Source organism: Schistocerca serialis, chromosome 2 (genome assembly GCF_023864345.2).
Source record: "Schistocerca serialis cubense isolate TAMUIC-IGC-003099 chromosome 2, iqSchSeri2.2, whole genome shotgun sequence".
In the NCBI taxonomy this organism is placed as follows: domain Eukaryota; kingdom Metazoa; phylum Arthropoda; class Insecta; order Orthoptera; family Acrididae; genus Schistocerca; species Schistocerca serialis.
In genome coordinates this window covers 134,127,303-134,144,607 of record NC_064639.1, presented here as the reverse complement: position 1 = coordinate 134,144,607, position 17,305 = coordinate 134,127,303, and the positions used below count along the sequence as shown (strand labels likewise).

At 44.1% G+C, this 17,305-nt stretch overlaps 1 protein-coding gene across 1 annotated transcript in view; it reads left to right on the top strand.

The window, feature by feature from the left end:
- The window catches only part of LOC126456842 (hexamerin-like), a 49,455-nt gene extending 32,757 nt beyond the window's left edge, over nt 1–16,698 (top strand). The window contains exons 6-10 of the mRNA XM_050092655.1: nt 3,203–3,361; nt 3,449–3,613; nt 3,707–3,835; nt 10,014–10,329; nt 16,212–16,698. Of these exons, the coding sequence (XP_049948612.1) occupies nt 3,203–3,361; nt 3,449–3,613; nt 3,707–3,835; nt 10,014–10,329; nt 16,212–16,642 (1,200 nt within the window). The 3' untranslated portion in view covers nt 16,643–16,698. The remainder of the gene's footprint in view (nt 1–3,202; nt 3,362–3,448; nt 3,614–3,706; nt 3,836–10,013; nt 10,330–16,211) is intronic.
- Nucleotides 16,699–17,305: the final 607 nt, after the last annotated feature.

Below are 17,305 nucleotides of genomic sequence, written 5' to 3'. Positions count from 1 at the left end.
CCTGTCTTTAACTTTGGTAATGGTTTCTCATACACTGGCCATCTAATTGCGCGGTGTAGTCCAGTCCTTTATTTATCCCAATTTTCTTATATGGGCAAAGGGCCTATGTACAAAAATTACATCAGAGCCATTTTATTTTCATGTTTCAAAGAGAATAAGTACAGCGCACGAATTGTAAAGTAAAACCATTCAAAAACTCGTAATACAAGTAACTGAATACAAAATTTGATTATAAACCCACTATTCTGCAGGAGAGACGCTCAGTAGCTCGGTACGGGCTTTTGTCAAAGTTTCGAGAACATACCTTCACCGAAGAGTCAAGCAGTATATTGCTCCCTCCTACGTGTATCTCGCGAAGAGACCATGAGGATAAAATCAGAGAGATTAGAGCCCACACAGAGGCATACCGACAATCCTTCTTTCCACGAACAATACGAGACTGGAATAGAAGGGAGAACCGATAGAGGTACTCAAGGTACCCTCCGCCACACACCGTCAGGTGGCTTGCGGAGTATGGATGTAGATGTAGATGTAGATTCTCTTTTACTCATCCTACCTTATGTATGTGTGTATGGGGCTGAATGGTTTATCAGAAAACTGGTTTCTTGCACTTCAATTCCTTCTAGAAGGTTTTACTACCTTCATGCCCTTTGTACTTAAATGCTCTTGTACTGCATTTGTAATGCATTTGTACTTAAATGCTCTTGCGAGTGCCACCAATGAAGCTAAAGATTCTATACTAATACCATTTGTTTTTCGATAACTTTTCCATGTCATATTCTTCTCAGTCCCGCCTTCGCAGTTAACAGGTTGCTACAACTATTTTTTTCATATAGTTAGTCAAATGCGTTCCACACTCTAAACTTGGATACTAGCAAATTCTTGATTTAAGGGTAGTTTCTTCGCCCCATTCAAGAATGCTGCTTTATCTTTTCTTCATAACACGTTCACGCTGGCGCCAAGAATTATGTTTTTCGCAATGGGGTGACTCGAATATTCATGCTATCCTTCTTTTGGCAGCGCTGATTTTCACGTTTTCTCAGTGATGCGGTGGCCGTATTCAAACGCCACAAGCTACTACTGTTTTAACATACTGACTTTTTATTTTGAAAGTGGCGTAAGTTCATTTTTTCAAACAACAGCTATCACATAAAATAATGGTACATTAAATGAATCACAGATTATGAGATATATGATTTGCAGGGGAAGGTCTCTCGTTGAAGGGTCACACAAAATTTTACTCACAGTTGTTCGTTGCGCCTACGTGAAAGGCAATACACCATGCGTTAGTGTATTGCTAGTAGCATAATTGGTAGAATCGACAGTAAGCCACCGGTGGTACACGCCAGCTTGAACGAGTTAAATACACTGAAGAGCCAAAGAAACATCTGCCTCATATCGTGTAGCGCCCACGTGAGCACGCAGAAGTACCGCCAGCACGTAGCAAGGCATCCCAGATACGCTCAATAATACTCATGCCTGGGGAGGTTGCTGGCCAGCGGAAGTGTTTAAACTCAGAAGAGTGTTTCTGGAGTCACTGTGTAGCAATTCTGAACGTGTGGGGTGTCACATTGTCCTGCTGAAACTGCCCAAGTCCATCGGAATGCACAATCGACATGAATGGATGCAGGTGGTCAGACAGGATGCTTACGTACGTGTCACCTGTCAGAGTCGTATCTAGACGTATCAGGTGTCCTACATTACTCCCGATGTACACGTCCCACACCATTATAGAGCCAAGAGCAGGGTCCATGGATTCATGAGGTTGTCTCCATACCCGTACACGTCCATTCGCTCGACACAATTTGAAACGCGACTCGTTCGACCAGGCAGCATGTTTCCAGTCATGAACAATCGAACGGCGGTGTTGACTGGCCCAGGCGAGGGGTAAAAGTTTATGTCAAGCAGTCATCGAGGGTACACGAGTGGGCCTTCGGCTCCGAAAGCCCATATAGATGATGTTTCGTTGAATGGTTCGCGCGCTGACACTTGTTGATGGCCCAGCATTGAAATCTGCAATAGTCTGCGGAAGGGTTGCACTTCCGTCACGTTAAAAAAATTCTCTTCAGTCGTCGCTGGTCCCGTTCTACAAGGATTATTTTCCGGCCGCAGCGATGTTGGTGATTTGACGTTTTACCGGATTCCTGATATTTATAATATCATCGCTACCTCCGAGATGCTGTATCCCGTCGCTCGAGCGCCGACTATAACACCAGGTTCGTAATCACTTAAATCTTGATAGCGTGCCTTTGTAGCAGTAACGGATCTAACAACCACTCCAGACACTTTTTATCTTATACTCGTATTGGTGGTGCCGAGCGCAGTGGCGTATTTTGCATGTTTAGATATCTCTGTATTTGAATACGGATGCCTATACCAGTTTCGTTGGCGCTTCAGTGTATTATCACACTCTAAATAAAGCATCGAAATCTGTACTTCACACACTCTACATATACGGTCCTACTTAACGTATTACTGTCAGATTGTGGAGATATATCAAGCTAAAGAAGGGGAAAAAGGTAATTATAAAACTATGGAAACGTTAAAAGGTAAACCTGTGGCAACATACGGCTGAGTGATACTAATAATCTAATTGGTAGTTCATCAGTTACTGCTAGATGTATTTGTAATTTCCATTGAGTCGCGATAGGCACAACAAAAAGATTCACACAGTTATAGCTTTCGGCCATTAAGGCCTTTGTCAGTAGTAGACACACACACACACACACACACACACACACACACACACACACACACACACGTACACACACACACTCACGCAAACGCAACTTGCACACACGTCTGCAGTCTCAGAGAGCTGAAACCACACCTCTGAGACTGCAGACGTGTGTGCAAGTTACGTTTGCGTGAGCGTGTGTGTGTGTGGGTGTGTGTGTGTGCGCGTGTGTGCGTGTGTGTATGTGTGTCTACTACTGACAAAGGCCTTAATGGCCGAAAGCTATAATTGTTTGAATCTTTTTGTTGTGCCTATCGCGACTTAGCATCTCCGCTATATGGTGAGTAGCAACTTTCCTTCTCTGGTATTGTTATAATCCATCCTGGATTTTCCATTGTTTGATTTTTGTAAATTCCGTTATGTAGTTTAAATGTAAGAGTTGAAAGATGGTGCCACTTTCTGTGGAGAGCTGTTATGAGTTGGAGTTTGCGCGTGCTATTAAGATCGACTTCGTTTCCTTTCCAGACTGCCTACTACCCTGAGCTCAGGCTGCAGAACGGCGTCGAAATTCCCGCGCGTCCTGCAAAACTAAACATTCCGGAGGGTGACCTCACCGCCCTGCAAAGGATCTGGTTTAGCGAGTACAGAGTGCTGGAGGCTATCGACATGGGCCTCGCCATACACGTGAGTACCTGAACTCCCTTCCTCTTTTGTCTCTGTGTAACAGATTCGCAAGTCAGACTTCCTGACGAAATTCGTTTTCTGCCGCAGGCAATAGACGGCAGGTTTAGGTACAAGCCAAGCGAAGCAGTCAACATGCTGGCGAACATGGTCCAAAACAACGCCGACTCCATCCACCCCAGGTACTACGGTTCCGTCTACAACGACCTCCTGTCGTTCTTTGGCAAATACCTCGAACCCGCACAGCGATATGGAGTAAGTGTCTAAGGCATGGTCTAACAGAACCGCACAGAAATTACCAGCTTCAAACTAGACATGGAGAAAACTGTCATTCATTTCTGTTCGCAGGTCGCCGGCACAATATTTGGGAAATATGAAACCATGCTCCGTGACCCATTGTACTACCAGATTGCCAAGAGAGTGTTGAGAGTTTTCCAGGAGTACCAGAACTATCTTAAACCGTACACGAGACGAGAGGTAAGTTAGAGGTACTTCTAGAACAGTCTTACCGCATGTTCACATCCGACAGAAAATTCCCTACCGGGAGAACTATTGTTAGCCTTACCAATTTTTTTGAAAATAATACAAGTTTCAGTCTATGGCAGCAATTTTTTTATTATTTTCCCTAGTGGCCACCAGCTTCGGCACATAGTATCATCCTCAGGCCATTCTCTGGCATTCAATCGTCATTGTCGCTTCCCAAGCAGATGTGTCAAATATTTGACAGACCTACTTGGAAAGCGAGCCTGGCGACTGTGCGTGACTACGGGATTGCCTGAGGATCGTACTATGTGCCGAAACTGGTAGTCAATAGGCAAAATAATAATAAAAAAATGCGACTAAAGGCTGCTGCCTACATTTTGTAGGCACTTTGCAAAATGCCGGGGTTGAGAGGTGGACATGTCACCCAAATTCATTAAATAAATCCGTATTATTTCGGCTAATACTCTCAACCCCACTTTAATTACCACAGTTCCTATCACACAACAGACAATTTATGGGGAAAATCATGTTATGGCCCTGTTTGTGGTCAGTTGAAGAGTTGCGCCTTCGACATAAATCTGTTTGTGATCATTTAATAGCTAATCACTCGTATCGGGCAACGGGAGCTGATGATAAAGGTGAAATTCAACTTTTAAGTAACACAGAGATGTTGGTATCACAAAGTGATTTATTGCGAGAATTCCTAAAGTACTACAACACACAAATATTGAATAGAATGTAAATAAGAACAATGTAACTAGAATTAAATATTTACTCTGCAGCGACGAGTGCGCTGTTATGAAGCTTCCTGGCAGATTAAAACTGTGTGCCATACCGAGACTCGAACTCGGGACCTTTGCCTTTCGCGAGCAAGTGCTCTACCGACGAAGAGACGAGGTACTGGCGGATGTAAAGCTGTGAGGACGGGTCGTGAGTCGAGCTTGGGCAGCTCAGTCGGTAGAGCACTCGCCCGGGAAAGGCAAAGGTCCCGAGTTCGAGTCTCGGTCTGGCACTCAGTTTTAATCTGCTAGGAAGTTCCAAGAACAATGTAACTTAGATATTGAGATGTTGGCTGCATTTACAAAAAAAAAAATGGTTCAAATGGCTCTTAGCACTATGGGATTTAACATCTGAGGTCATTAGTCAGGCAGGATTCGAACCTGCGACCATAGCAGCAGCGCGCTTCCGGGCTGAAGCGCGTAGAACCGCTCGTCCACAGCGGCATTTGCATACAGGAGTGGGATCAACTATCACGTTATAGAGCCCTACAAACTTTGTGAGTAAGAGTATGCCTTAACACGTTACCCCTGACTATTATGAACAATGTTGATCGGGAATGAGAGTCCTTGGAACAGATCATACACGCAAGCAGTGTCTGTGTTTGGCGACAAGACGAAAGCGTAAGCTGGGAGGGGTCCAATTAACTAGACAACCTGCTGCGCCAATGCTGCAAATACGTTACCAATCTGCAAGACTGGCCACTTACCGACAGCTCGGAGCACGGGTATTATGTTGCGTGCAGTTGCTCTCAGTGGGGTCCGCGCCCATGGTTAATGACCCGGCCGAAACAGCGCAAGCGCGAAAGGACAAACAATCCCGACTGTTGTCACCAAATGGTAACAGATAGGCGCTTCCCGGATTACCGTAACAGTAACTCTTCTGACTATGATCACCTTCACTCTGGGTGACCAGATGTGAAGAACTTTGCGGTTCGCTTTGGCGGTCCAGAAGCGAGACACGACCGATCTCTCCAGCTGTCCATTAGCAAATGCCAGAAAACTCCTCACTTCACCCTCACACCGTAATATTAGTGCCTTGTCCCCCACTGCGCAGGAAGACCTTCAATCGTGGGACGACACAGAAACAGCTACTAATCACACTCAGATTCAGCCGCTCCTTTCCCATCCAAGCCATTACAACAAATGTTCCTCCTATCGTGGGTTGTCTCTCCAGATTTGGAGTGCGCTCTTTTGCGTCAGCACGCGTCAATCAGATGGCGTTTTTCGGTCTATACGTGGGGAAGTATAGGCCTGAAACTATATCTGGCCGATGGACGGCACTGTTCCCGTGGGCGCCGTATTGTCGACCCCTTTGGACGCAGACATTACAATTCTCCGAGCTGATGCAGGCAATGCAGCCATTTGGACGTCATCTGGTAGGCGTGCAGCGGACCCCAGTGCACTAGGGCCACATCGCAGGTGGTACCCATGTCCCAGATAACTTGCTCGTACCGCTACAAAGAAAGCTAGGCATCCACTGTGTTGCGACGAGTGAGAAGTTACACTCCTCCTGTCGCTCAGATAGCTTGCCACCTCACATCGTCCCATGCCTAACAAAGTACGCCAGCCTTGTCATCCATTTTCTGTCTTCATAAAATCATAGCTGTCATTCCAGATTTCACTACTCCAGTGACCTTAATTCGCCGTCACCACTCGGGAACTTCGCGAGAAAAAATTGATGTTTGGATTATGCGGCGCTCAACTGTGTGGTCATCAGTGTGAGAAAAAACTGAATCAGGGCAAAAAATGGAAGGGGACAACCCAGGAGAGCTTGGCGTCTTTCAACTTGTCGTAGCCTGGCACGAGGATTTGTATGCTTTCCTCATACAACGCTGCCGCCTTCGTTGTCTCACAACCATGTGGTAATATGGTCTTCGAGATCGACGTTGTTGTTGAATTTTTAACCACCAAAGAACGTTTTCAGGTGCGGAAAAGTGGAAGTGCATAGGGGCGACGTCAGAGCTGTACGAATAGCGGTCAAATCAGCTCCAGTCGAAGTCGGTTGGTTGGTTGGTTGATTTTGGGAACGGGACCAAACAGCGAGGTGTGTGAAATCTTATGTTCAAATGTGTGTGAAATCTTATGGGACTTAACTGCTAAGGTCACGAGTCCCTAAGCTTACACACTACTTAACCTAAGTTAGCCTAAGGACAAACACACACACACCCATGCCCGAGGGAGGACTCGAACCTCCGCCGGGACCAGCCGCACAGTCTATGACTGCAGCGCCTGAGACCGCTCGGCTAATCCCGCGCGGCAAAACAGCGAGGTCATCGGCCCCATCGCATTAGGGGAGGACTGGGGAGAGAAGTCTGCCGCGCCCTTTCAAAGGAACCATCCCGGAATTTGCCTGAAGCGATTTTAGTGAAATCAGGGAAAACCTAAATCAGGATGGGCGAACGCAGGTTTGAACCGTCGTCCTCCAGAATGTGAATCCAGTGTGCTGACCACTGCGCCACCTCGCTCGGTCCAGACCGAAGTACAGTGAGAGCTGTTCGCAGGGTGAGTGACGTCGGATACTGACGTTAATCAAAACAGTACTGTATGTGAGCTTTCCGCAGCGCTCATTCTCGTCTCAAAGTAAGCATTTGCAATGATTGTTCGACTCGCAGTAAAAAAAATGCAACATTAGGACGCCGCGTCTGTGCCAAAAGACTGTAAACTTGACTTTCCGAGGTGTCAAGAATTGATTAGGTTTAATCTTCACTGGTGATGCAGTGAGCCTCCATTTCATTGGTTGTTGTTACGACTGAGGGGTTTCATAACCGATCCGAGACCGAGACTCATCCCTGGTCACTGTCACTATCTTGCTTAGGAATTCATCCCCATCTTTATTGTAAAGCGCCAAAAAAGCAACTGCACTGTCCAGACTTTTTTCATGTGTGTGTGTGTGTGTGTGTGTGTGTGTGTGTGTGTGTGTGTGTGTGTTTGTGTGTGTGTGTGTGTGTGTTTCTGAATGTTGCTCTGTAAGGCTTTAGTCACCCAGCGATCGCACAGTTTTCGATAACTCACTTTTTCAGAAACAATGTTATGAAGAAGCGACCTTGAAACTTGTGTAAAATTTTTAGAAAAGTCGGGTAGTGTAGAAATAACGGTTCCCCTTTACGAGTTCTTCATTAACCTTTATATCTCAACAATTTCAAGCGACATAGCTAAAATTATGTTCTTCAGCAGGCATGGTACGAGGGAAAAATAATTAAAAAGGTCGTTGCTTTCGAGTAACACTATTTTTATTGACAAATGTGAGTGTTGCAGTTATTCTGCAACATTGCGATATCAAGCCATAATTTTTACATGTGAAAAACATAGCACTTCTGGGGTGTTAGTCGCTATGAGATCTCTTGAAACAATTGTTGTTGCAACAGAATTCAAAGCAACACTTCTCACAAGCGGTTTGCGCATAACTTGAACGTTTCAGGAATTTTCATATAATCCTCTTGTTTGTCCCTATTGTCTAATGACCAACTTGGACCTGATGTAGAGGTTTTGGCGGCACATATTGTGTGGGGCGTTTATGTTTCTTTTCTTGAATATCCTCTTCCACTGAACACTTGTGTTTAGACTGCGCAATAATTCTGCGAAATAATGTCGAAATTCCGCTAAAGTCATTGTTTTCCTTGAAAGCGCTTTCTCTTTTTACACACACTTATGTAACAAACAAGAAAATGGTAAAAAATGCATACAGGTCATTTCTTGCTCCTCTTTATCTCCCCATAATACTGTCGGTCAGATCACCCCACCAGTATGTCGATTACATTCACCAACAATCAGTGGCCTGTAAATGGAAATATACTTTTCCTGAGATTTGTCATAACGCGGCACTTGTCATTTAGGCGTTTCTCACGCAAATGTTAATGCCAGATTTTCTGTCTTACTATCCGTCCAAATAATCACAGAAACTTCTCCTCCACTGACGTCCTTTTTCCGTATTTCATTCACAACTGGTATATTACAGTTCGGAATAGAGTTTCTTCTAAGAGTACAAAGGGTAGGAACCTCCCTCGGTTCACATAACTTAACAAAGGAATTGAAATAATTATCAAAAAAAGATGATAATTCTGATATCTTGGAATGTCCTTTGCTAGGCATATATCTATATTTGAGGAAGCTCCCATATGTGGAATCTCTATCTCTTACCAAATTCTGTTTGCCTCTTTCAGCCTGTAATCAAAACCTGATACAGCATTATGTACAAACTCCTTTTTATAACCCTAATAGTATGGTTTGTCTGGCATGCGCCGGCTCATGCTGTTACGAGGGTTTGCTGAGCACATGTATTCACTAACAGCCAAGTATTGCTCAAGAGGTCCTTTACCAAATTTTTCACTGAGTTTCTTTGTCAGAGATATTTTAAACAATCTGTTCCAGATAGGGTCTGTAACAGGAAGCAAATTACTATTTTCTGTCTCTCATCTTGAGCGTCTTGCATGAAATAGTGGGTTTTTGAGGACCGTATTCACGTAGTGTTGCATTACTGCAATAAAGAAATAACTTTACTTATACACGTAAAATTACCTATTAAATACACCGGCAGTTCAGTCTCACTTAACACTTCTTTCCGATTTTTCCCTCATCAAAAACAGCTGACTTCAGGTACATGTATCCTTGGAAAACAACTGACGAATACTCGCAGCAGAGATATTTGGTGGAGGTTGAGAACTTAGAAAGGAAGAGGAAATGTCGGAGCACTGCAACGCTGAAAATTTCGTGCTCTAATATTCGAGAATAATTATTTATGGAGACTTGAATGATATGTTGCTGAACTACAAAGTGGCGGTACAAAGGGTTAACTAAATACGGACGACCACTTCCTGCGTCACCATGTACAACACGTCCTTCTTTGAAATGGCGGACCCATCTCCTTACCACTGAATCAGACGTCCAAGTTTCTCTGTAAACCTCGGAAATACAAGTATGTCGGTGACTATCGACTGGTTTAGAAATCTTCACATCCAGTAAACAAATTACATATCTAATTTCGCAGACAGCGGTATTTTCAATCAACTTTGCCTTTCTAAACAAGCACCATGTAGTATTAAAAAGCACCCAGAGCTCAACGGCCATCATTCCTCCTTTACTCAGCGCATCTATCATGCGACTGTATCGCTGCTGCGGAAAGAAATACAAACGGAACTTGCTTTCCGGACGTGCCTCATATGTTTAAAGTAATTTACGATTTCAATAACTTCACAGAGCTTTGTCTTTTCCAGTTTCTCCATTGCAGCTGGTGAACAGCGTCAGTTTTCTTTCTAGAGTAACGGAAAGACATACTACACTGCTTTCATCTCAAGCACAGATAACACAGAATCGACTGCTCTTGTTCCATACATGTATTAGGTGCTGTTTCTCCACTGTATGTTTATGAGTCACAAACCAACTCTGCTTCTTTACAGCTGGAATTCCCTGGAGTCAAAATCGAGTCTGTGGACGTCGACCGACTGGTGACGTTTTTCGAGAACTTCGATATCGAGGTGGACAACACGCTCAAAGTATCCAGCGCCGAAGAAGCCGAGAAGGTGAAGATCTTCGCCCGCCAGCCACGCTTCAACCACAAACCCTTCACGTACCGCATCAAGGTGTCCAGCGAGAAGCCGACCAAGGCCATCTTCCGTACCTTCTATGGACCACGCTACGACTCGTACGGCAACGAGATGACGGTGGACGAGGCTAGGCAGTACTTCGTTGAATTTGATCGCTTCGTATACGAAGGTAAGTGCACATTACACTTTGCCGCATAGGATTACAAATACAGCAAAACTGAACAGCGGGTAGTGAACACATTGTTTATCCGCACAACTAATTTATCAAGCGTCATATACACCTTATGGACGCATTAGAAATTTCATTTGGCTTTAAGCTAACAGCTTATCTTACATACATTATCCCACGTGCATTAGATGTTAAATTTACTGCAGTAAAACCTTCGGCGGTACGTACACTCTTTCTAAATAATGTGGACATCATTTCCCCAGAGTTTTTTTCATAATTTTACTAACCATTCGCCCAGTCCCATAATGTCTTAAATTGGATACATTACATATCTCCACATCCGGTTTTCACACCTTGTGCCCTTCCGAAAACAAATATAAATTCAAGAACTAAGGCAGCATATGTATTATCCTTCGGGCTCAGAATTGCAGGTTAAGGTTTCTTCATATACATGGTGTAAATTTTAAGTTGACAAACCAGAATAACTCGAAAAATAAGCTTCACACGAAAAAATGTGTAGAATCCAAAGTTGTTTATTTTCGAGGGGGACATTTGCTGGTGCTAAAATTAGCCCGCTCCCCAGCCCCTAGGGGGTGGGGCGGGAGGCAACTTTAAAATTTCAAATGGTAACCCCCATTTTTATTGCCGAATCAGATTCTACATTAAAAAACTACGTATATTTTGCCTTAAACATTTGTTTTGATTCTTGGTAGTTGGCGCTGTAATTCAACAAAATCCATGTTCTCATTTTTGCGTGGAAAATGGTTACTGATAAATAAAATATACTTATTTACGTCGTAAATTTTGATTTACGGAAACTCTCACTCTCTCCCCATAGGGTGGGGTCTGAGAGAGAGGAATTAGAGTTTCACAAGTGTTGACCCAAATATTAATTTCCCCCACAGACGAAAAAAACTACACAGAACGAAGGAATTATGGAACGGGACGGAAATAGGTTGATGTGATGTACATGTACGAACAAACAAACGATTACATTTTCTAAAAAAATTGTAAAGATTTATTCAAGAGAAAGAGCTACACAAACTGAGCAAGTCAATAACGCATTGGTCCACCTCTGATCCAGCTATTCGGCTTGGCATTGGCTGCTAGAGTTGTTGAGTGTCTTCCTGATGGATACTGTACCAAATTCTGTCCAGATGTCTGAAGGGCCCTGCCCATAATGCTTCAAACATTCTCAGATGGGGAAAGATCCGGCGATCATTCTGGCAACGGTAGTGTTTGGCACGTAAGAAGACAAGCAGTAGAAACTCTCGCCGTGTGTAGCGAGGTGGCGCAGTGGTTAGCACACTGGACTCGCATTCGGGAGGACGACGGTTCAATCCCGCGTCCGACCATCCTGATTTAGGTTTTCCGTGATTTCCCTAGATCACTCCAGGCAAATGCCGGGATGGTTCCTTTGAAAAGGGCACGGCCGACTTCCTTTCCCATCCTTCCTTAATCCGAGCTTGTGCTCCGTCTCTAATGACCTCGTTGTCGACGGGACGTTAAACACCAATATCCTCCTCCTCCTCATCGCCGTGTGTGGGCGGCCATTATCTTGCTGAAATGTAAGTCCAGGATAGCTTGTAATTAAGGGCAACAAAACGAGGCGTTGAAAATCATCTACGTACCGCTATGTTGTACGGGCGCTGCACATGACAACCAAAGAAAAGAAATGGCATCGCAGGCTATCACACCCGGTTGTCGGGCAGTATGGCAAGCGACAGTCAGTTTGGTATACTACCGGTGTCCGGGGCGTCTCTAGACATACGAGACAACCGACTTAGACAGGCCTTTTGCATAATCTTTGGGATAGTAGACATAAAAGTCTTCTCGTGTCGTATCACATCATAATGTAAACAACTATGTTGGAGAAATCAACGTTTCAGTCACGATTACAGTGGCCTTCTTCAGCGCCTCCAGTATAGTTCTTTTTCCACATTATTCCGCCGTATGATACTTAGAAAACTTTTATGTCGACTGACTCTAGCCAAGGAAGCCTATGCACTTGCATATATGGGAAAGCACTTTTCAAAACTTTCTTGAAGTACCTCTAAACGTATATCTCGAACTAAATCTTCCATCGGAGTTAGTTCATCATCTTCCAACAATGATGTAATAGTAGGGTACCTTCCAACAATGATGTAAGAGTAGGGAATGCGAAAAAGTTATTCTTCAGTACTTGTAACTTAAAGAGTTTTCATCATACTTGCGGTTAAGTGTCGGTTTATGTTTTCTAACTGCTCCCTTGAATTTAGAAGTGGCTTCCTGGGTTAAAAATTGCTTTGTGGTTAACTGAAAATAGAATCACGTATAAGTCACACAGTCAATTTAAGCTTCATATGACAGTCAAGAATCAACTCGTTGTAGTATGCTCATTTCTGTTCCAGAAGAAAGCTTCCTTCGTATCACGATGCCATTTACCATCAGCAATAAACGATGCACTGCGTAGTGATAACACACACTGGCACATCGTGTAAGTTGGCAGCAGTTGCAAAGCGGCATCAAAACTTTCGAATAACCACCGTCAAGTCCCTATCAGAAATTCGCTGACATCAAAACAAAAAGAATCATTCCCTGCCAAGGCAGCGACGACTAATTAAGGAAGTGGGAGTGGTAGGCAAGTTACAATCCGATCTTCCTGTGTCGTACATACAGTCCAAAACATTCTGCGTGAATGTATTTTCTTTATGATTATACGTAGATGGGCTACTATTATTAATCAGTTTTAGTCACTACCATTTTGCTTTAAAAATAAAGTAATGGAAGAGAATAATTTTACTTATATTAATGCGTGTTTTGTCTGCTTGTATGCGACCACCTGAAATGTACTTGCGTACCACCAGTGGAACGTGTACCACTGTTTGGGAATCCCTAATGTGGTACTTATTTTAAAAGAGGAAAAACACATTTTCACCATTACTAAATCTATATTTCTGAAAGGTCTCGCAAAAAAAAAAAAAAAAAAAAAAAAAAAAAAAAAAAGTGGTGTTGGGCAGAACAAAAGCAACAGCAACCGTGAAATCAATGACAGCGTGCGACGCTGTCAAACAGATTTGCAATTGTCCTTCAAAGGTCGATTATTTTGTTATAACTACAGACGGTAATAAGCACAAAGACGAGAAAATGCGCTGAAGAGCCAAAGAAACTGGAACACCTGCCTAATATCGTGCAGTGGCCCGCAGGCACACAGACGTGCCGCAACACGACGTGGCATTCAGTAAAACAATGTCTGAAGTAGTGCTGGAGGGAACTGACACCATGAATCCTGCAGGACTGTCCATAAATCCGTAGGAGTAAACGGGATGGAGATCTCTTCTGAATAGCACTTTGCAAGGCATCCAAGATATGCTGCATGTCTGGGGAGTTTGGTGGCCAGTGAAAGTCTTTAAACTCAGGACAGTGTTCCTGGAGGCATTCTGTAGCAATTCGAGACGTGTGGGGTGTCGCATTGTCCTGCTGGAATTGTGCAAGTCCGTCGGAATGCACAATGGACATGAATGGACGCAGGTAATCAGACAGGATGCTTACGTACGTGTCACCTGTTACATTTGTATCTAGGCACAGCAGGGGGTCCCACATCATTCCACCTGCACACGCCCCACACCATTAAAAAGCTTCCACCATACTGAACAGTCCCCTGCTGACATGCAGGATCCACGGATTCATGAGGTTGTCTCCATACCCGTACACATCCTTGCGCTCAGTACAATATAAAAGGAAACTCGTCCGACCAAACAACATGTTCCAGTCATCAACAGTCCAATGTCAGTTCTGATGGGCCCACGCGAGGCGTGTGCTGCAGTCTTCAAGGGTACCCGAGTGGGCCTTCGGCTCCGACAGCCCATATCGATGATGTTTCGTTCAAGGTGCACACGCTGACACTTGCTGATGGCTCAGCATTGAAATCTGCACCAATTTGCGGAATGGTTGGACTTGTGTTACGTTGAACGATTCTCTTCAGTCGTCGTTGGTCCCGTTCTTGCAGAATCCTTTTCCGGTCACTGCGATGTCGGTGATCTGACGTTTTACCGGGTTCCTGATACTCAAGGTACATTCGTGAAATGGTCGTAGGGAAAATCCCCACTTCATCGCTACGTCGGAGGTACTGTGCCCCATTCCTCGTGCGCCGACTATAACACCACGTTCAAACTCTCTTAAATCTTTGATAACCTGCCATGGTAGCAGCAGTAATCGATCCAACAACTGTTGGTTTATATAGGCGTTGTCGGCCGCAGCGTCGTATTCTACCTGTTTACGTACTCTGTATTTGAATACGTATGCCTACGCCAGTTTCTTCTTCCATTAACCAATTCACTCTGTTTAAGCTTTAGAGAAGTGTCCCAGTTTCAAATGGTTCAAATGGCTCTGAGCACTATGCGACTTAGCTTCTGAGGTCATCAGTCGCCTAGAACTTAGAACTAATTAAACCTAACTAACCTAAGGACATCACACACAACCATGCCCGAGGCAGGATTCTAACCTGCGACCGTAGCGGTCACGCGGTTCCAGACTGAAGCGCCTTTAACCGCACAGCCACACCGGTTTCTGCTTCCCAGGTTAAGTCCATTTTCAGTCAGTTTAAGACAATCGTCCCGGTTTCTCAGACAGAAATTATGGATACATACATACATACCTACATTAATACTTGTTCCGTAGATCATGAATACCACATTCCGTAATAATGTAGAACGCGTCACTTTAACATAAGTTTTCTTTACACAAAATAATTAATTAATTAATTATCTTTTTAGTTACTACTTCATATCTAAGAATTCATCTATTGAGTAGAAGTTGTCATTCAGAAATTCTTTTAATTTGCTTATAAATGTTAGTTGGCTATCTGTCAGACATTTAATACTATTTGGCAAATGACCAAAAATTTGTGTGGCAGCATAATCCACCCCTTTCTGTACCAAAGTGAGATTTAATCCAGAATAGTGAATATCATCCTTTCTTCTAGTGTTGTAGCTATGCACTTCGCTGTTATTTTTGAATTGGGATAGGTTACTAATGACAAATTTCGTAAGTGAATATATGTATTGCGAAGGTACTGTGAATATTCCGAGTTCCTTAAATAAATGTCTGCAAGGTGATCTTGGGTGGGCTCCAGCTACACGCTTTTGTGCAATGAATACTTTCTCTCTTAATGCCGAATTGCCCCTAAATATGATGCTATATGAAAGCAGTGAATGAAAATAGCCATAGTAGGCTAATTTACTGATATGTTTATCACCAAAATTTGCAATAACCCTAATAGCATAAGTAGCTGAACCTAACTCTTTCAGCAGATCATCGATGTGTTTCTTCCAAATCAATTCTTCAGCAATGCACACACCCAGGAGTCTTGAGTATTCTCCTTAGCAACAGACATCCGTTCATAGTCTATATTTATCAATGGTGTTATGCCATTTACTGTACAGAATTGTATAAACCGTGTTTTCTCAAAATTTAGTGAGAGTCCATTTGCAGAGAACCACTTAATAATTTTCTGAAAGACATTTGCAATTTCCTCAGCTGATTCTTGCTTCTTGGGTGTGATTACTATACTTGTATCATACGAAAGAGAACTAACGTTGCATCTCCATGAATATAGAGTGGCAAGTCGTTAATATATATTATGAACAATAAGGGACCCAAGACTGAACCCTGTGGGACACCATTCTTGATACCTACCCAGTTAGAGGACTCTGCTGGTTTTTGTAGACTATCTGTACTGTTAATTTCAACCTTCTGCATTCTTCCAGTTAAGTATGAATTAAACCATTTGTGCACTGTTCCACTCATATCACAATACTTAAGTTTATCTAGAAGAATTTCACAATCAAAAGCCCTAGTTTCAAGAGAAACAGTAATTACGTTTCGCTTGTTCCGCTGTGCAGTGCAAGCCGGGGAGAACGAGATCTCGCGCAGCTCTCGCGACTTCCCGAGCGTGCGGCCCTCGCCGCTGTCGACGAGCGAGCTGGAGTCGGCCGTGAACGAGGCCCTGCAGGGCAAGCAGCCCTTCAGCCCGGCCGCCGCGGCCCGCCGGGGATTCCCCGAGCGGCTGGTGCTGCCGCGCGGTTCCCGCCAAGGCCTGCCGCTGCGCTTCTACGTCATCGCCAGCTACCTGCCCTCGAACGCCACCGCCGCCTCTGCTGACGCGCAGTCGCTCGTCGCCGGCTACTGGACCGCCGAGCTCGCAGATGGCCGTCCGGTCGCCTTCCCTTTCGACCGCCGCATCCCGCACTACTACGACTTGCCCAACACCCACATCGGGGATGTCGTCGTCTACCACAAGACCATCGACGAGATCAATCGACCAACTGTCTAGTCATGTATTCACCAGCCGCTGCCAATTCCTAGTGCCAAATAAATATTCGTTGTTTACGTAACAGTGTTTTATTTTATGATGACATGTTCATTTATAAAGACCTCATGTGGGGTTTGCTCCTCCCTAACAAGAATTTTGACACCACCGTTCACGGTATTCAAATGCATCCACAGCACTGGCGGACCAGACTGAGCCGACCCCAGTTACACTGTGCGCAGTAGCTTCAAAAACCTCAAAACTCATACTTTTCGTTACAGACTCCCCTGTGCAGCTGAGATTCTTACACACACTTGACACAGGAGTAATCATTTCAACTCTTCTGAACAGAAGAAACTACCTGCAATTGAAATACGAGGGTGGGACAAATGAAAACCTTAAATTTGTAATAACAAATCGAAATTTCGCGCCGTTATCCTGTAAGTTGGTAAGCCTGCTGCAGACAGCGTGCAGAATGTCCTGTAAGTGGCAGCATAGTGCAGATGCACACATACCGTCGCAGTATCAGTATAAAGATGGCAGCCCCACTTGCGACTTGCATCAGGGAAGAACAGCGTTCTGTCATTCGGTTTTTGCGTAGTGAAGGTGTGAAACCTATTGAAATTCATCGACCAATGAAGGTTCAGTACGGTGATGAATGTTTGTCACAGCAGCAAGTCTACGAAT